Genomic DNA, 20,714 nt, shown 5'->3' on the forward strand with positions numbered 1-20,714 from the left:
AGTTATTCCTGTACCCAAATGAGTTTTTCCTCATCCATTTATAAGCCTGTCATCAAGGCTTATCTTTAACCTTGAAACTATTTTTAGAGAACTCCTTTAATTCCCACTGCTACTATTTTAGTTGAGTTCCTCATTATTCGGTATGCAGTAACTATTAAAAGAAATTAAGAATTTCAAGAAGTCACATTCATAAAGCTTAAACAAGTGGTGGCATCCAGACTGGAACTCGAGTGTTCTAGTCCTCACCGCGTCAGGGTAAATCTAAGAGCTCTTTACATCCTAATACAAATTTATGGAATCCAGACTTTCCTTTCATATTCCTCAAAAAAGTTCCACGCGTGATTCGCAATTCGGACCCCGTCCTTCAGGCAAGGCAGAATTTGCAGGTTTTCTTCTCGGACGGCAGGCTTCCAGATCGTCTCCTTTGAGAGCTCGGTTACGTAGTGATCTCTTTCTCGTTCGTCTTCCTTGTAACTCTTCAGCTGATGGGACAACTTCGCCACCCGCTACCGCGGGGAGGCAGTGAGGTCACGGATGGAATGAACTGTCGTTTTTCAGGCTCGGCGGACCAAGGAGACTCAAAGACCGAGAGAGAATGAATGGGAGGCGGGAGGCCGGGGCTCCGTTCGCTCCCCGGCCGATCCCGGCTCTCCGGGCGGAGCCGCCACCGCGGTCTGCCCTCGAGCGGATACCACCAGCCGGGGGACGGCCGCAGGGCAGGGCGGCGAGCGAGTGGGTTTGGGGGTGTGCGTGAGCGCGGAGGAGCGCCGGCCAAACTTCCTGTCCCGCGCTCGAGCTGCTTCCGGTGAGAGCCGGAAGACGCCGTGTGTGGACGGAATTCGGGACCGACCGCCGACCGGCCGCTCCGGACTGGAAGGTGAGCTCTGGGTGGGCTTGGCCACACCCGCTCCGCTAGGTGGTCCCCAAGGGAGGGGACCAGTCCCGACTCTCCGGTAACCGGGGCTGAGTTCGCGCCGGGAGAGTCAGGGAAACCGCCCCCTTTGGGCACCCCTCCCGGATCTGGCAGGCCTGGGAGCGGCCGGTGTTAGGTCTACGCCTTCGGCCTTTCTCCTCGCTGGGGTTTTGGAGGCGATGTTCCGGCTCCTTTGCTTGGTTCGGAGGTCTGCGGCTCGGAGTGAAGATCATCCTGAGAACGCCGGAGTCAGCGAGTCCCTCGGGCTGGAGCTCTCGGTCTGCACCCGCAGCTTGGCCTGGCGGCGGACCCTGGGGCCTTGAATTAAGGCTTTTGTGGTGGGGGACGGGGGTGCCAAGGGAGCCCTGCCTGGATGAACGCGTGAGCCCAGAGCCCTCCTGCCTTCCCACGGCCACTTAGTTTCTGAGTGTAGAGGGGGACGGCTGCCTCCTCTGAGGGGCTGATGCCCTGGTTTCTCCTTCACCTTCAGTTCCCGCGGGGGTGTGCTGTGTTTACACCCCGGGCGCAACTCTCCGGTTCAACTGATCCTCTGACGTTTCTCAGGAGAAGAGAATCCTATTAGCTTAGCCAAGTCGTCCCACTTGCTCATGAGGCTCTGAAAGCATTCAGGCACTATTTGTAAGTTAAATATTTTTACCTTGAAAGTTATACCTCACTTTGGGTCAACGTAGCATACTGGCAAAGAGAACAAGAGTAACATTTTGAAATTAAGTTAGGGGCACTTTGTTAGGGAATGAGAAATTCCACTTTGTGTTGCCTAGTGTGGGGCAGTATAAAGGCAACCAAACCAGTAGAAGATTTGGATTCTAGTTTTTTAAGTTTTACTTTTGAGTAGATGTCTACTTTTTGGCAAATTACTTAATCTCTAGCTTTGGGAAATTTTTTTTCCATGTAACTGAATGAATTTATCCTTAGAGATTTTGCTATTATGAGTGTGGGGAGTGATGTAAGTATTTGTGTTCTGGAAAAATAACTCAAGTGGCTTCGTAAAAGATGTGTTGAAAGGGTTATTTTAACAGCACATATTCAGTTAGAATGCTAACATTAGCAAAGTTGAAAGATACTGAAACCTGGGGTCAGCAGGTGGCTAGTGGTTAAGGCACTGGACACTCCCACATGGCCAACCACAGCATGAGTCCTGGACCTGGTGGCTTGCTTTCTCACTTTCTCTCTCTCTGTATCCCCCTTTGCTCAAATTAAAATAAATGAATGAATAAATTTTTAAAAATTCTTTTCTTTTTTTTTTTTGAGAAGTTTTTACTATATGGCGCCTGTGTTCACCAGAAAGACACAAACAGAAAGCAAGAAATCGCCCACTCAAGGGGGAGATGGCCACGCTGCAGTCCCTTCTCTTTCACTCTCCTCTCGGGATCTTGGGCATGCATGCACACACGCCCAGTGTGAGTTTCAGCCACCAGGTGTGGGACTCGAACCTAGGTCAACTACATGGGAGTCCAGCGATGTAGCTATTATGCTATCTGCTGGTCCCTAAATAAATAATTCTTTTTTTTTTTTTTTTTTAAATTTTTAAAACCTAAACAGGACATTACATCCTAATACAAGTATATGGAATTCATGTACTCATAAGAATAAATTTTAGGGACTCAGAATTACTGGGATTTTTTAAATGTAGAGAATAAGAGATATTATTAAATACTTAGATTTGCAGGTGAGTGGAAGATTGGTCAATAATTGAATAATGAATAGATTTGGTGGAGGAGATGCTACTCTTGGTTTTGAACATTGTTAGGTTTGAAATGCTGTTAGATATTTTATACATGTGGAGATAACTCAGCATTTCGAAATGAAGGTTTGGAGTTCAGAAGGGAAGTCGGGACTAGAGACAAAAATTTGGGATCATTTGCTTTGTCATTTACTCATCAAACAAATATTTATTCAGTCCCTACCGGCTGTTTACAGGGAAGCTTGTATGGAATTCCTTTAAGCTAATAGTAAAAACAACCCCCCCATCAAATTGAAAATAATAATAAATAAATAATTCTTCAGGGGAAAAAAAAAAACTTAGAAGTGGGAAGTGATTGGCAGCTGGATCTCACATGTCTGACTGGGCAGCTCAAGTCCCAGATTTAGGTGTTTGAAAAACACAACAAATGTGTGTATGCCTAAAATCCCGAGTGGAGAATGGAGAAAAAGAGTTTACAGAATGTCTATCCCGGCTGGGGTGAGGGGTGACTTCTCTCTCTATCTCCCTCTATCTCCCTCCAGTGAGTGCACATCCTGTATAGCGAAACTTTAAAAAAAAAAAGCAAGTGATTGATAGTGGGTATAGGGTTTCTTTTTGGGTGATGAAAATGTTACAAAACTGATCATGATTATGGTTGCACAACTCTGGTACTAAAGACAGTTTGATTGTACTTGTTCTTTTCTTTTTTTGCCAAAGGGTGTGTACACTTGACAGAGAAAGAGACAGTAGCCAGTGGAGTGTAATCAGGCTGCAATCTCTTCTTTTCCATTTCCCATCCTGTCAGAATTTGGAGCACACATAGATACCTAACATATTTTTCAATATGTGTGGGGCACACATAGATACCTAACATATTTTCCTCTGGGCTGGAATTTGAACCATGGTTAGCCATGTATGATTTAGCTCCTACTAAACTATGAAGCCAGGCCTGATTGTACTCTAGGTGGGCAAATTTTATGGTATGTGGGCTATATTTCACTGTAATTACTACAATAAAAAAAAATACTTGTATTGCAGTTTTTGAAATCTACTAGTGGGCAATGGAATTGGGAATAGGAACAAATATAATTGCATATTTGCTATTATACTTCCAGCTATTGTACATAGCAGATTGCAGTGCTAAAGATGAGATTCAGAGGCCAGCAAGTGGCGTGGTAGTTAAGGTACTTGGTCCCCATAGCCGACTCCATGGTTTGAGTCCTGGACCCAGTAGCTTGAAAAACACACTGGGCATGTGTGCCTGCATGCTCAAGATTCTGAGAGAATGGAAGAGAAGGGATTATGTCATGGCCAACCCCCCCCTCCCCCCCATGGGGAGGGTGATTTCTTTTTTTTTTTTGGAGAGGTTTTCACTATAGGGCACATGCGCTCGCCAGACAGAGACATAGAGACAGAAAGCGAGAAATCACCCCCCAGGGGGGATGGTCACGCCACTGTCCCTTCTCCTCCATTCTCCTCTTGGGATCTTGGGCACACACACACACACGCACCCGGCTTGAGTTTTAAGCCACCGGGTCCGGAACGTGAACTGTGGTCAAATACGTGGGAGTCCAGTGACATAGCCATTACGTTAACTGCTGGTTCCCAAGGGAGGGTGATTTCTAACTTTTTCTCTCTCTCTGTCTCTCTCCATCTCTCTTCAACAAGTGCATGTGCCCTATAACAAAAATCTAAAGTTTCTAATAATAATAATACTAATATTCACGCTAGATCCTATGTGGCCAAGTCTGCTGTTCCCATCCCAGTTCTGGTAGCTTAACAAACATGCTGGGGTGCTCAGAATCCCAAGGGGAGAATGGAAGAGAAGGCATTGCAGTGTGGTCATACCCCGGGGTGGGGGTGGTGGTTTTCATTACCCTCTCTCTCTTTCCAGTGAGTGCAAGCATGCCCTATGGCAAATATATACAACAACAAAAAGATGAGATTCAGGGCTGGCTCCCTGGCCTTGTGAACAAGGCAGCCAGATTCCCACCAGCCATGCAGTTTGAGTTCGAGACCTGCCAACTTGAGAAACATGCCAGGTGTGTGTGTGTGTGTGTGTGTGTGTGTGTGTGTCCAAAACCTTTTTTTTTTTGAGAGATATTTTTGTTGCAGGGTGTGGGCGCTGCTGGAGAGACAGAGAGACAGAAAGTGAGAAATCACCCTCTAGGAGGATGGCCATTCTCCTCTGTTCTCCATTCTAGATTTTAGGCATTCACATGCATGTGCCCAGCATGAGTTTTAAGCTGCCTGGTCCAGGAATTGAACCATAGTCGAATATGTGGGAGTACAGCACCTTAACCACTATGATACCTGCTGGTTCTGAGCCCAAAATCTTGATACAGAGAGTAGGGAGAGAAGGGATTGCAGTGTGACAATTCCCCCTGGAGGGTGCTTTCTCCTTTCTCTCTCTGACTGTCAATCTCTGGCAAGCACATGTGCCCTTTAGCAAAAAAAGAAGAGAGATTCACACAGTATACTTGATAAAGCACTGAGTGTTCTAGCCTATCCTATTGCATCCTGTTCTTCTCTATTTTGTTTATACAGTACACACATAAACCAGAAACTAGGGCACCACAATTATATGGTAGTAATTAATTATAATTGGGATACCCAGTTCCAGAAAATTTTAATTTTTAAAGAATATTATTGAAATGGAGCCAGTAGGTGGAGTGGTGGTTGAGGCGCTGGGCTCCCACATGGCCGAAGAGTTTCGAACCCCAGATCTGGTGGCTTGTTTTTTCACACACACTCGCTCTCGCTCTCTGGTCAAGAAGAAGAATAATAATAAAATAAAAAAAAATCTTAAAAAATATTATTGAAACAAAAACACTAAATAAAAAAATGTAGATAGAATATAAAGAATAGTTACCTGGTTTCTTAGAAAGTTTTACAATCCTAGACTCTCTTTTTTTTTTTTTGGAGAGGTTTTTGCTATAGGGCGCGTGCGCTCGCCAGACAGACAGAGAGAGACATAGAGACAGAAAGCGAGAAATCACCCCCCAGAGGGGATGGTCACGCCGCAATCCCTTCTCCATTCTCCTCCCGGGATCTTGGGCACGCACGCACACGTGCCCGGCGTGAGTTTTAAGCCACCGGGTCCGGGACACGAACCGCAGTTGACTATGGGAGTTCAGCAACATAGCCATTACGCTAACTGCTGGTTCCCCCTACAATCCTAGACTCTCAAAGTTAGAAGAAACTGAAGGATGACCTAAAAACATTTGATAGTTGTTTTGACTTGTTGAGATGAACCAGAATTGGAGAAAGGGAATTCTCAAGCCCTGGAAATTCAAAGACCAAACCTAGAATTTCCAGGTCTATTTGTGCCAGCTATTCATGCTGAACTGCTCTGTGGGTAGGAGTCCTGGCTCTGTAGTTTATTAACTTGGTTAGGTGGTATACCGAGCATTGATTCCTTCATCTGTAAAGAGAGTGGTGAATAAACCACACTAAGCTGTTGTAGTGCTGGACTGACAGAAATGTATGTGGAAGGAAGGGTTAGGGATTTATGATACTTTATTATATGTAGGAAATCTAAAAAAGCATTTTCATTTCTTGTGAATCATATCTTTACAATGAAAAAGGATTTCAGGCAGGTAGGAGTAGAGAGGAACCAACAGCAAAAAAGCATTCAGGTGCTTCTAGAGGCCCTTCTGTAAAGTGCAGCTTATGGTATATATAGCCCCTGTACCTCTGTGTTAATTAAAAACTCCCACTCCGGGTACATTTTGCACACTATATGGTTTAATTTAATATGATACTATTCTCAATTTTAGCAACAATCATAATGGATAAAGACTTGTATGCTAAAATCCTGGAGGAAAAATATTAAGATATAAGGTGCCAGCAGGTGGCATGGTGGTTAAGATGCTAGACTCCCACATGACTGACCACAGTTCAAGTCCTGGACCCTGGAGGCTTACTTTCTTATTTTCTCTCTGTCTCTGGTGAGTGTATATGCCCTATAACAAATTTTAAAACAATAATAACAAAATAATTCTTAAAAAATTTAAGGTAACAGATGTAAGAATTTAGTTACATAACAGGCTTCCTCCTTGAGAGAATCTACCTGTTTTTTTCTTTAGAGATTTTTGCTGTAGAGCACGTGTGCTGGCCAGTGAGGCAGAGAGAGAGACAGAGAGACAGAAAGTGAGAAACCACCTGCCCTGGGGGATGGCCATGCTACAGTCCCTTCTCCATGCTCCTCTTGGGATCTTGGGCATGCACACACATGCCCAGTGTGAGGCTTTTGTTGTTGTTGTTTTGAGAGGTTTTTGCTGTAGGGCACATGCACTCACCAGAAAGATAGAGACAGACAGAGAGACAGAAAGTAAGAAACCACTTGCCAGGGGGAATGGCCAAACTGCAATCCTTTGTCCTCCATTCTCCTCTCGGGATCTTGGGCATGCACACACACGTGCCCAGCGTGAGTCCAAGCTACCGGGTCTGGGACTCAAATCACTGTCAATCACATGGGAGTCCCTCGACATAGCCATTATGCCAGCTGCTGGTCCCAAGCTCAGTGTGAGTTTTAAGCCACCGGATCCAGGACTCGAACCACGAGTGATTACATGGGAGTGCAGCAACGTAACCAGTATGCCATCTGCTGGTCCCAGGAAGTAAGAATTCAAATTACAGGGAGAAACTCCAGGTTCCTGAGAATAGTACCTTTGGGAAACACTTCAAATTTTGTCGTCGTCCCCCCCCCCCCCTTTTTCATGATAGTGTGTTTGCACGTGAAAGAGAGAGAGAGAGAAGCACCCTCCACTGGTCTAGTCACACTGTAAATCCTTTCCTCTCGTCCTCTAGGCAGCTGGATCCTGGCACTTACTGACATGCCTGGCCTATTTCAGGCTGATTGGTCAGGGCATTCAAACTGACATGTGGGATCTTTTCTTGAGTAGCATATTACCATTGTACCATGGAGCTGGCCCTTGACTTTTTTTAATGTAATTTTTTAAATTATCAAAACAATATACTAACCTTTGAGAAAAAGTGGAAACTTGAGAAGGAAAGTGTCACATCAGCCTACCACATGCTATAGCTACTCCCATAGTTGAGTGAATTCTCATTTACTTTTTTCTTTGTATATTGTACTAGTTTTAATAATAACGAGTATGTAATTTTGTATTTTATTTTCAACTTAATGTCACTCTTCATAATCATGTCAATCTTCATTATTGCATTGTCTTCATAGTTATATTTGAAAGTGATAATATCATATTTATTAGTTTCCTAATTTTTGAATATATGTGGTATTTATGTGCTGCTTCCAGTTGTTTATCTGATATGACAAAATGACCGTCATGACATAATTTTCCTATGGAAAATAGCATTTTCTATAATTAAGACCTTTTTTTAGGGGATGGCATAATGGTTACGTCTCTGGACTCCCACTGTCGACTGTGGTTCAAGTCCTGGACCCGGTGGCTTGAAATTCATGCTGGGCACATATGTGTGCATGCCCAAAATCCCAAGAAGAGAATGGAGGAGAAGGATTATAGTGTGGCCATCTACCCCCCAGGGGGCGATTTCTCATTTTCTGTCTCTCTGGTGAGCGCATGCACCATACAGCAAAAATCTTTCTTTAAAGAAGCAGATAGTGTAATGGTTACGTCGCTGGACTCCTATTTCAAAACAAAGGCTTTGGGTTGAATGATGTATTTGCTTGTTTCTTGTGATTTTTGGATATATAAAAAGGGGCGTTGGAACCATTAAATGATATAATGGTTATGTTGCTGGACTCCCACCCTGGTTCGTGTCCCGGACTTGGCTGCTTAAAAAACTCTACCAGGCTTGCATGTACGTGAGTGCCCAAAATCCCAAGAGGAGAATGGAGAAGGAATTGTGGAAAGGGCATTCCCCCCAGGGGGAGATTTCTGGCTTTCTGCCTGTCTCTCTGGTGAGCACATGCACCCAACAGCAAAAATCTCTTTAAAAGAGGAGGGAGGCTTTATTGGTGTTGGCAGGTGGCGTGGTGGTTAAGGTGTTGTACTCCTACATAACCGACTGCAGTTTGAGTCCCAGACTGGCTACTTGTTTCTCACTTCCCCCTTTCCTTTCTCCCCGTCACTCTCTGGTCAAATTAAAAAGGAAAAATGACAAATAAAGAATTCTTTTTTAAAAGGAGTTTCATTTAAATACATTTTTGCATTACTCTTACTGTTCTTTCTCTCTCTTTTTTAATCCCTATTTTAGGTTAAATTGATTATCCACCCAGTACAGCACCTAACAAGAAGAGCGTAGTATTTCTTAAGAGGAATATGAGCATATCACGGAGGTGTCATTGACTCTGAATTAAATTCAAAACTGTCCCCTGAACGACTACGGGATTTGGAAGCTGAATCAATGTTATCAGATGAGTTAGAATCCAAACCAGAGGTGAGCCCAGTTAACTGGTTTCCTTTTCTTTTAGTGGGCTACATTTCAAGGTTTATTTTTAGTATAGGATCAGCGGACTTTTTTTAGTATGGACTAGGTAGTAAATATTTTAGCTTTGTGAGCCAAATGGTTTTGATTGTAACTATTGGTTTATAATTTTTCTGTAATAAGGTATTTGCTCAAAGATTTAAATTTTATCTTTTATGATTTTTGTTATTTAAGTAAGTATAAAATTAGCCTGTATTTAGGTAATTAGTAATGCCCAAATTTTATTTTTTATATATAAGTAATATATCATATATATGTGATATATATGTATACTTATGTGAATATTTACTACCATAAACCATTTATTTATTAATTTTATGTATCTGAAAGTACTTTCTATTTGAACATTATTGGGGGATTTAAAGTTTATTTTCATTCATTTTTCTCACTTTTAGTGCATCTATTGCATAGTAGAAAGGTCACTGAGTTTGGTCACATTATTTAAGTTTAGCATAATGTGATTCCATGGCATTGCTCCTAACAAATCATGTTACTTTAGATGTCATGCATTGAAAGGTGCACTGGGCATATGTGTGTGTTTACCTGAAAAAAATCCTGACAGGATGGAGAAATTGAGGAGAAGGAATTGTGTGACTATGCCAGTTGGAGTGGGGGTACTTTCTCCCTCTGTCTCTTTCTAGCGATTAAACAAATGGAAGTAGTACAACGCATTTATACTCTCTGACAATTCAAAAAAAAGTGCAGTAGAATGCAGTTGATTTTTTTTTAACAGTCATCATTTAAAAATATAATTTATTAAATCATTTATCTGGAAGGTGACAGAAGTCCATTATATATAAATCAGCCTTTCTCTAGAACAGAAGACTTGATAAAATATCCTTAAGTAAAACTTAATTGAGATTTTCTTTGAATATGGCTGAGACTGGTAAATAGGACTTACTATTTCGTCACCTTTTGGTAAATTTAGAGGTTTAGATTCATTCCTAACAACGTGTATTTCTCAGTGTTATCTTTTTTTTTTCCTTCCCCCACCCCCAGCTCCTGGTCCAGTTTGTTCAGAATACGTCTATCCCATTGGGACAGGGACTAGTAGAATCAGAAGCTAAAGACATTACTTGCTTGTCCCTTCTTCCGGTGACTGAGGCCTCAGAATGCAGCCGGCTAATGTTACCAGGTAAAGATATAAGATCTCCAGAGACAGGATAAAGAGGTCCTAAGAACTTGGCCTACTCTCTGGTATTGGTAGAATAGATAACTAACTTTATAACTGGTGAAAACTGTAAAAAGGAGGAATCATGGAGAAAAAGCAACCAAGAGAGTCATAGTACATTGATAATGTAAGCCATAGAGGTGGCAATATCACCCACAGAAAGTGAGAGTGGGGATGAAAAAAGGCGAGGGCAGAACTGTGCACCCCCTATTTAAGGTACAGGATAAGACAGGAGAACCTGTAAAGGAGAGAAGGAAAGATTAAGGTAGTAGGACAACTCTTAATGTAGTGTGGAGGGAGGCATGGAACCCATGGGAAGTCATGAGCTCCTGAGAAGCCCTGAGATAGGGACTTTAAGAAAGCTGTCATTGACCTCAGCAGGACCTGTTCTGTGTATTAAGGGGGATGGAAAAGCCAAGCTGCAATGACTTGAGGGTTTAAGCACAGTAAATACAGTTGAAGTAATGGTACCTTCTAAAGACTTCCCTGCTACAAAAAAGAAAAGAGAGGGAGATGAGAGAAAGGGAGTTTTTTCTTTCTAAGATTTGAGATATTTGAGGGTTGTTTTATGCTAAGAAGAGCGAGCCAGTTAGGCTCAAGACAGACTTATAACTGGTGAGGAGTTTCTAAGGGAATGGGAAGGAAGTAGAATTCTGAGTATAGATGGTTGAGTGAGTTTAGCTTTGGATGAGAAGAGGAAGAGCCCATTACTTAACTATTAGCAAGGAGAATATTATTTGTGGATGTAATAAATTCTTCTTCTTTTTTTTTTTTTTAGGTTTTTGCTCTAGGATATGTGTGCTTGCCAGAGAGAGAGACAGTGAAAGGGAAAGTGAGAAATCACCCCCCAGGGGGATGGCCACACCGTAATTCCTTCTCCATTCTCCTCCTGGGATTTTGAGCATGCATACACACATGCCCAGCATGATTTTCAAAAAGCCAGGTCTAGGGTTTGAAACGTGGTTAGCTTTGTGGAAGTTCAGCACCATAACCACTATACCACTTGCTGCCCCTGTAATAGATTCTTTATATCCTCACATTTCTTTTAAAACTTGGAGTATTAATGTTATAATAAATCAAGAGGTAGGTTAGTATTACTAGCCTGTTGGAGACAGCCTACTTGTTCGTTAAAAAGTCTTCTGGGTTACTGTCCTCTAGTGGTGTTAGTTGATTTTTGAAGTGATTTTAAAAACCTTCATTTCTTGTTTTGTTTTTGTTTAGGTTTTTGCCATAGGGCTTGTGTGCTCATGAGAGAGAGACAGAGAGGGAAAGCGAGAATTCACCCCCTGAGGGGGGATGGCCACGCTGCAGTCCCTTGTCCTCCATCCTCCTCTTGGGATTTTGACCACACACACAGATGCACTTGGCATGATCTTCAAGCTGCTGGGTCCAGGACTTGAACCATGGTCAGCCATGTGGGAGTCCAGTGCTTTAACCACTGTGCTACCTGCTGGCACCCCATTTATATATGTATTTATGTGTGTGTGTGTGTGTGTGTGTGTGTGTATGTGTATATTCCTCCCCCCAGAGGGTGCATACACTCACTAGAGAGAGGAGAGAGAGAGAGAAAGAGACAAAAGACGGAGATAGACAAAGCACCCTCCATAGGGAATGGTCATGCCACAATCTCTTCTATTCCATTATTCCCTCCTTTTGAGATTTTGGGCATGCGTGCACACAAACCTTGCATGCTTTTCAGGCCCCTGGGTCAGGGATTTGAACTGCACAGTGGGATCCAGCTGCCTTAACACCATACCACCAACTGATTCTAAAACTTAATTGTTTTTTTTTTTAATTTTTGCCATAGGACTATGCACTCACTGGAGAGAGTCAGAGAGAGGAAAAGTGAGAAATCACCCCCCAACAGGGGTGACCATGCCACAATTGTCCTCTTGGGATTTTGGGCATGTTCTTAAACACACCTGGCGTGATTTTCAAGCCACTGGGTCCAGGACTTGAATGTAAAGTTGGCTGAGAGAAGGAATTCACCTCCTGGGGGGATAGCCATACTGCAATCCCCTCTCCTCCTGGGATTTTAGGCAAACCTGCACACGTGTCCTGTATGATTTTTCAAGCTCCAGGTCCAGGACTCAAGCTATGGTCGGCCATGTGGGAGTCCCGTGCCCTAAGCACTACATCAGAGGGGGTTAGATTCTACAATGTCCTCAAATGTGGGTGTTTAGTTATTTGTTACTGCCAAGTGTCAGAGAAGTCTGCCCGTCTCAGTTTGACTCACTGTCTTCAGAACTTACAGCCATCTCCCTCCTCTTGTCTGAGGTAGATTTTGTATTTGTAAATTGAGAACGAGGTCTGCCCTTGTAAGGGTGTAAGGTACTAAGGGGTGTTACAGACGTTACATTCTAGGTATCAAAATGGTGAGCTCCTTGGAGATAAGTGCTACATAAAGCTGTGATATTTTCCCTTTACTAGATGATACTTCAAATCATACTAACTCCTCCAAGGAGGTCCCTTCCTCGGCTGTGCTGAGAAGCCTTCAGGTGAACGTGGGCCCAGACGGAGAGGAGACGAGGGCTCAGACTGTACAGAAGTCCCCAGAGTTTTTGTCCACTCCAGAGTCTCCTAGCTTATTGCAAGATCTACAGCCAAGTGATAGCACTTCTTTTATTCTTCTTAACCTAACAAGAGCAGGTATTTATCATTTTCTGAACTCTCCTTATGCTTTCTCTTTTTTTTTTTTTAAGAATTATTGTATTTAACTTTATTTATTTATTTATTTTAATTTGACCAGAAAGGGACAGAGCAAGAGAGAGTGAGAGAGCGAGAGAGGGAAAGCAAGAGAGGGAAAGCGAGAAAGCAAGCCACCAGGTCCAGGACTTGAACTACGGTCAGCTGTGTGAGAGCCCAGCGCCCTTAACCACCATTCCACCTGCCGGCCCTGATGCTTAAGAAAATTGGGGGTGGGTATATTTAATTCAGCCATGCTTAAAATGAAAAGAATCTTTATTATTTTGAAAAATTGGTGAAGTCTGATGACCAGTTAAATGTATACAATATGAGGGAGGGCTCTAGCAAGACTCAAACATTTTTTTGTTTGGGAAATTAGGTGATAGCATTTACCAAGATAGTACAGGGAGAATAGGGTTTGGCAGAAGAGGATTAGTTCCTACTTATGTCTATTGATATTGAAGTTTTTTTTTACTTTAACTTTATTATTATTTGTCCATTTGATCAGAGAAAGAGAGGGAAAGTGAGAAAACAAGCCACCAGGTCTGGAACTCAAACCTTAGTCGGCCTTGTGGGAGTCCAGCACCTCTAACCACCATGCCACCTGCAGGGCCCCTGATGTTGAGATTTTAAGAGGGACACTTAGGAGAAGATTTAGGAACAGGAACTCTGGTTCTTAGTGACGTCTGGTGTGAAATTAAGTAGTTTTGGTGTTTATTAGCATTCAAGAAGGTATGAAATGGCATGGATTCTTTGATTTGAGAAAAGTCTGAAGCAAAAACAGAAAAGAAGGCAAGTATGGGACCCTGAGAGTGGAAAAAGACATCTGAGAGGGAATAGAAGAATGGGAAGAAGCTGCTGGAGTATGGTGGTGTGGGTGGGAGCCAAGGGAGGAAAAAAAATGTAAGGAAGTAAAGGTACTCAGTTATGGCAAATGCTGTAGGATCAGCTAGTGAGCAGTGTGTGTCTGGTGACCTGAGCTCCTAGCTTATTGCAAGATCTACAGCCAAGTGATAGCACTTCTTTTATTCTTCTTAACCTAACAAGAGCAGGTATTTATCATTTTCTGAACTCTCCTTATGCTTTCTCTTTTTTTTTTTTTAAGAATTATTGTATTTAACTTTATTTATTTATTTATTTTAATTTTACCAGAAAGGGACAGAGCAAGAGAGAGTGAGAGAGCGAGAGAGGGAAAGCAAGAGAGGGAAAGCGAGAAAGCAAGCCACCAGGTCCAGGACTTGAACTACGGTCAGCTGTGTGAGAGCCCAGCGCCCTTAACCACCATTCCACCTGCCGGCCCTGATGCTTAAGAAAATTGGGGGTGGGTATATTTAATTCAGCCATGCTTAAAATGAAAAGAATCTTTATTATTTTGAAAAATTGGTGAAGTCTGATGACCAGTTAAATGTATACAATATGAGGGAGGGCTCTAGCAAGACTCAAACATTTTTTTGTTTGGGAAATTAGGTGATAGCATTTACCAAGATAGTACAGGGAGAATAGGGTTTGGCAGAAGAGGATTAGTTCCTACTTATGTCTATTGATATTGAAGTTTTTTTTTACTTTAACTTTATTATTATTTGTCCATTTGATCAGAGAAAGAGAGGGAAAGTGAGAAAACAAGCCACCAGGTCTGGAACTCAAACCTTAGTCGGCCTTGTGGGAGTCCAGCACCTCTAACCACCATGCCACCTGCAGGGCCCCTGATGTTGAGATTTTAAGAGGGACACTTAGGAGAAGATTTAGGAACAGGAACTCTGGTTCTTAGTGACGTCTGGTGTGAAATTAAGTAGTTTTGGTGTTTATTAGCATTCAAGAAGGTATGAAATGGCATGGATTCTTTGATTTGAGAAAAGTCTGAAGCAAAAACAGAAAAGAAGGCAAGTATGGGACCCTGAGAGTGGAAAAAGACATCTGAGAGGGAATAGAAGAATGGGAAGAAGCTGCTGGAGTATGGTGGTGTGGGTGGGAGCCAAGGGAGGAAAAAAAATGTAAGGAAGTAAAGGTACTCAGTTATGGCAAATGCTGTAGGATCAGCTAGTGAGCAGTGTGTGTCTGGTGACCTGAGCAGGAACAGTCGTTGGGGCAGTAGAGGGAGAGGCCAGGGTTAAAGAGATGAGTAGCTAGAAGGTGGAAAAGTAGATATGCAAGTTAGAAAGTACACTTGTTTAAAGAACTTGACTTTCAAGGAACAGGTACAAATAGGAACAGGGAGGAAGATAATAGCTAGAGAAATATTTGGGGCTTTCTGTTCTTTTTAAAAAAAGGCATTTGGGATAGACTTGAGCTAGGACACATGAAGGCCAGTAGGGAGCAATAGATTGCAGATGGGAGGGAGGAGGAAATTGACAGATATAGGAAGAGATACCTGAAGAATGGGATGGGGCTACTAGAGGCAGAGGTTAGTCTGCTTGCCAGAAAGGACAGCTTTGCCTCTGAAATAAGAGGCAAGGTGACAACAAGCCTGTTGGCTGAGGGTAGAATGGTGATAGCCTAATCACCTGTGAGAACAGAAGCCTGAGGTGAACGGCAGAGATCTAGAATAGCTGATTCAGGACACAGTTTCTGAACCAAGCCAATGAAAGGATTGCTTGATGGATCACTTTCTTCTGTCTTCTTATTTCTTCCAGGTCTGGGCTCTTCAGCTGAGCACTTGGTGTTTGTGCAGGATGAGGCAGAGGATTCAGGAAATGATTTCCTCTCCAGCGAGAGCACGGACAGCAGCATTCCATGGTTCCTCCGGGTTCAGGAGTTGGCTCATGACAGTTTGATTGCTGCTACTCGTGCACAACTGGCCAAGAATGCAAAAACCAACAGCAATGGTGAGACCCTATGTTTTCCTTTCCAGTATTCGGTGTGAAGAGATTTTGGTAATGCAGTGGCTATATTTTAAGTAGTATATATTTTATTGGTGAGAACAGAAGCTTAGAAATGTGTTGTTTAATTTTAATTCTTATTTTCTGTAAAGTAAGTTGGACACTCCAGATTTGTGTACAAAATCAACTAAATTAATATTCTGAATTCTTAACTTCAAATAATGTACCTTACCTCTTTTAAAGGAAACAAAGGAATATAGATTCTGGGGTTATCTTGAATTGTTCTTATTGTAACATTCTTTGAATATGTAAAAACATAAATTCTTTGTAAACGTCTTGGATTTCTCATCATCATGAAATCAAATGAGCTTTATCAAAAATAGAAATAGAACTACAAAATCAATGAAAATAAAAATAATATTGAGCCAGCCAGAGTTGTGGTAGTTAAGGCAGCTGGATTACACATGGCCCACTGCATGTTTTATCTGCTCAGAGCTAGCAGCTTGAAAAACACTCCAGGCACATTTGCATGCATTCTTTAAATCCATACAGAAGAAAATAGGAGAAGGGATTGTGGTGTGGCCATCTGCTGTTGAGGGTGCACTCTCACTTTCCTCTCTCTCTCTCTCTCTCACTCACCAAAGAGTGGATACATTCTAGCAAATTAGAAAATATATATTATTAAGTCAGTGTGGCAGACTATAATATTTTTTGGTTGATGAAATCAAATTGCTATTCCTAGCCACGTAACAATAGTTCTGATACTTTACTGCCATTTCTTTTAAGTTCAGCATGACTTACTACTTACTGTCTGCCACTTTTCTCTATCCCTATAATTTTCAAAGTGTTGTCCCTGGATCATCAGCATCACCTGGAAACTTAAAAATGCAGACCCTCAGGTACCCCCAGACCTACTGAATCAGAAACTTGGTTCTGATACATGTTAACATTTAAAAACCATGGTTCTGTTCAAACCATCCCAAACCACTGCAAAACCTTTGCTTATGTAGCATGCCATTAATACTTTGTTTTAGGTCTCCTCTGTATTTTCTCATGAACCTGTGACAGTTACGTTAGTATTACACGGTTAAACCCTGTTACTATCACATATCAAGCGTGAGCACTTAAGTCTTACATCAGTTCAGCTATTTGCAGTTCATGCAGATCTAGAACATACTTATGATTAATTTTTATTCAAATAAGTATTAAAGGGCAAAAATTTCTCATAGAGGACTCAATGGATCTTACAAATGTTTTAGAATATTTCAGTTTCAGAAACATTAACCTATTATTTTCTTTACAGAGAACTGCAAACTCCTATGAGTTTTCAAAGTAACTCATTCTGTTTGTGACTACCATAGTGTTTCTTAGAAAAGGAGAGAAAAAAAATCAGCTAAGTTTTTGCACTCTTAAATATTTTAAAACTGAAGAGAGTGGTATAAGAAGTTGGAAGTTAGTTCTTTCTTCCCATAATGATAGGAAACAGCCAGATTAACTTCAGGAGAGGAAATCTAAGAACAGCATCTGTGAAAGAAGCATACTGATGTAAGCCCACACTAATCTGGAATGACCACTTCTCCTTAAAGTACAGGTTTATTGGGACCAGCAGTTGGCATAATGGCTATGTCGCTGGACTCCCATGTAGTCGACCGTGGTTCGAGTCCTGGACCCAGTGGCTTAAACTCATGCCAGGTGCATGTGCGTGCGTGCCCAAGATCCCGAGAGGAGAATGGAGGAGAAGGGATTGCGGTGTGGCCATCCCCCCTGGGGGCTGACTTCTCACTTTCTATCCAAGATTTTTGCTAGGAAATCATTTTGGATAGTTCCTACATTTGTCAAAGAGACCCAGTCGTGTGAAACAGCATCACAGCTGTGCTAGTTTTCTGGAGTAAGGGGATGGGGGCATAGGGCACTCTCACTTTTGTTTTTAGATACAAAGAGCTGGGAAAGATGAAGGTAGATATGTGATTGATGATCACTCAGAGTAAAATATGGAAGCTTTATTGTTTGAATGGATGTAGTTGAGTGGGGTCCTTTCCTGGATTATAAATATGTGACTCTTTTACAGGAGAAAATGTCCACCTTGGTTCTGGAGATGGGCAACCCAAAGATTCTGGGCCCCTTCCTCAAGTGGAAAAAAAGCTCAAGTGTACAGTTGAAGGTTGTGACCGGACATTTGTGTGGCCAGCTCACTTTAAATACCACCTCAAAACTCATCGGTGAGCAAATCAGAGTTTTCATATCTAGAGCTTAATAACACTGATGGTTCCGGATAAATTTGTTCCTTGAACTGACAAATAATGGAAAGCAGAGACTCCAACTAACTTCTGGTCAAGATGTCTTTTCTTTAATAGAAGGGTTTATATTGGCTCATTTACCTCATTAAAAAAAAAAAAAGTGTATTCATTTACTTCTATGAGTGAAAGAGACAAAGGCAGAGAGACAGAGAAATACAGCATCCTCGAGGTTCTGACACCTTAATCCACCCCCTGCCTTCAGTGAGCTCTGTCTGCCATTTTCACAGAGGTTTCCAAACTTGAACCAGAACCTCCATATGGGATTGCCTCACACCACTGACTGGCCCTCTACTTTATTCTTGGTAAATAATTAGTAAGACATTTGGCACCTAACTGTCTTAGAGCAAGAGTTCTTAAATCTCATTGTAAAAATTTTGTTTCTTTGTGAGCTTGAAAATAATGCATAAGCCTTGGGCCCTACCTTAAACCTATGAAATCAGTATTTAGAACGGTGGTAGGGACTGGGTATCTGTAGTTTCAACAAATTATTCAGGTGATTTCGATAAATCTAGTTTTGGAGTTTCCTCTCCACCTTAGGAGTCATTTGGAGCTTTGACTTGTCATCTCTAGCAAAGAGTATTTTCAGGTATTGTTGCTTACATGGCTGTTTTTGCAGAAATGACCGCTCATTCATCTGCCCTGCAGAAGGTTGTGGGAAGAGCTTCTATGTGCTGCAGAGGCTAAAGGTGCACATGAGGACCCACAATGGGGAGAAGCCCTTTATGTGCTCTGAGTCTAACTGTGGTAAGCAGTTCACTACAGCCGGGAACCTGAAGAACCACCTGCGTATCCATACAGGTGTGTGCAGTCCCAACATTCCCTCGGGCAAGCTACACCTTGGCTCAGTGCTTTGCATGCCTGTTCTTAGGAAAGGCTCAGTGGGAATAGAAATTAAGTTCTAAGGGGCTGGTAAGTGGCATAGTGGTTAAGGTGGCTGGACTCCCTCATAGCTTACCTGGGGTTCAAGTCCTGGACCTGGCAGCTTGCTTTCTCACTCTCCTTTTCTCTCTCTTGTCTTTCTCTGCTCAACCTCAAAAAGATAAAATAATAACAATAAATAAAATTAAATAATTCTTTAAAAAAAATGAGGTTCTTGGGTTGTCGCTAGAATTCTGAAGATGGAATTTGTTTTTTTCAAATACCTCATTGCATTTTTTGATTCATTCAGTAAATTTGTTGAACTTTCACCTGTGTGCATGGAATGGACACTGTTGCTTTCTGCCTCCAGAAGCCTAACATGTAGGAGAGATAAAAGAGCTTCCCAGATGATGATCACATGGACAAAATTAGTCTGTTTTCAAATCTCTGCATATCGCACAGTCGTAATTTGGGGCAGTCGTGTAAATTAGACTAAGCCTGTTCTAGACACTAAGTGGGATGAGGTAGAAAATATAAAAGGTTGGGACCAGCAGTTGGTGTAATGGCTATGTCCCTGGACTCCCATGTAGCTGACTGCAGTTTAAGTCCTAGACCTGGTTGCTTAAACTCAGGCTTGGCACGTGTGCATGCATGCCCACAATCCCAAGAGGAGAATGGAGAAGATTGCAGCATGGCCATCCCCCTGCAGGGTGATTTGTTTCTGTCTCTCTGTCCGTCTCTGTCTTTCTGGCGAGCGCACGTGCCCTATAGCAAAAATCTCTCAAAAAAAAAAGAGAAGGTCGGAACCAGCAGTTAGCGTAATGGCTATGTCGCTGGACTCCCACGTAGTTGACCACGGTTCACGTCCCGGACCCGGTGGCTTAAAACTCACGCCGGGCACGTGTACGTGCGTGCTCAAGATCCCGAGAGAAGAATGGAAGAGAAGGGATTGCGGGGTGACCATCCCCTCTGGGGGGTGATTTCTCGCTTTCTGTCTGTTTCTCTCTGTCTGTCTGGTGAGCGCACACGCCCTACAGCGAAAACCTCTCCAAAAAAAAAAAAAAGAGAGAGACGGTAAGCCACAATTCCCAACTTTGTGGACTTTGCTTTCTTGTTAGAGCTACCTGCTGCTTGAGAAAATGGCTTGTTCTGGGTCACACAACTTGTTGATATCAACAGAGCAAAGTAAAGATTCTTTGACTCTAAGAATCTAAGGGTGATTTCCCAAGACACTTGGTCCAGCATGTGCTAGTCTCTTGCCAAAGCTTAATCACTGAACCCAGATCACCATCTTAGGATGTGTACTTATTTTCCACTTTCTCATCCCTTTTTTTCACTTCTTCTTTGTTTATTCTTGGATAGCTAAAATAATAGCTAGTATAATGAGAGGGCATTTTAAAAAGTGAAGCTTGTCCTAAAGCCACAGTTGTTCCAGGTATGAACTACGATTGCCTCTCCAGATTACTGTAACTTCTGGGTATGTTTTAAAGGCAGAAAAACTCTGTTCTCAGCTCTTTATCGAGACTTAAACTATATTTGCTCCAAGAAAGCAATTTAAATAAAAGTATAACCATTTAGCTGAATAGATAAGAAAACATAGAGTTCACTGTGCCTTATTAAATTCAGTAATCTTTTCATCCTCATGCAGCTCATCATCTTCAAAGCATTTTATAACCCTGAGCATCATTTTTTTTTCCTGCTGTGGTGTGATTTTCAAGCCACCAGATCCAGGACTCACATATCAGCCATATGATAGTCTAGTACCTTAACTACCACGCCACCTGCTGGCCCTGACACTGAACTTTTTTTTTTTTAAAGAATTATTTTATTTTAACAT

The 20,714-nt window shown here is 42.2% G+C and overlaps 1 protein-coding gene across 1 annotated transcript in view; it reads left to right on the forward strand.

The window, feature by feature from the left end:
- Positions 1-809: 809 nt before the first annotated feature.
- Positions 810-20,714, forward strand: part of ZNF410 (zinc finger protein 410) — a gene marked incomplete in the record, with an annotated part of 40,961 nt that continues 21,056 nt past the window's right edge. Inside the window, 9 exon segments of the mRNA XM_027769092.1 lie at positions 810-877; positions 1,404-1,552; positions 4,513-4,660; positions 8,820-9,002; positions 10,050-10,185; positions 12,652-12,870; positions 15,537-15,728; positions 17,791-17,941; positions 18,636-18,817. Coding sequence (XP_027624893.1) covers positions 8,970-9,002; positions 10,050-10,185; positions 12,652-12,870; positions 15,537-15,728; positions 17,791-17,941; positions 18,636-18,817 — 913 coding nt within the window.

This window comes from Tupaia chinensis, unplaced genomic scaffold, assembly GCF_000334495.1.
Source record: "Tupaia chinensis unplaced genomic scaffold, TupChi_1.0 Scaffold148607_1, whole genome shotgun sequence".
NCBI classification, from domain to species: domain Eukaryota; kingdom Metazoa; phylum Chordata; class Mammalia; order Scandentia; family Tupaiidae; genus Tupaia; species Tupaia belangeri.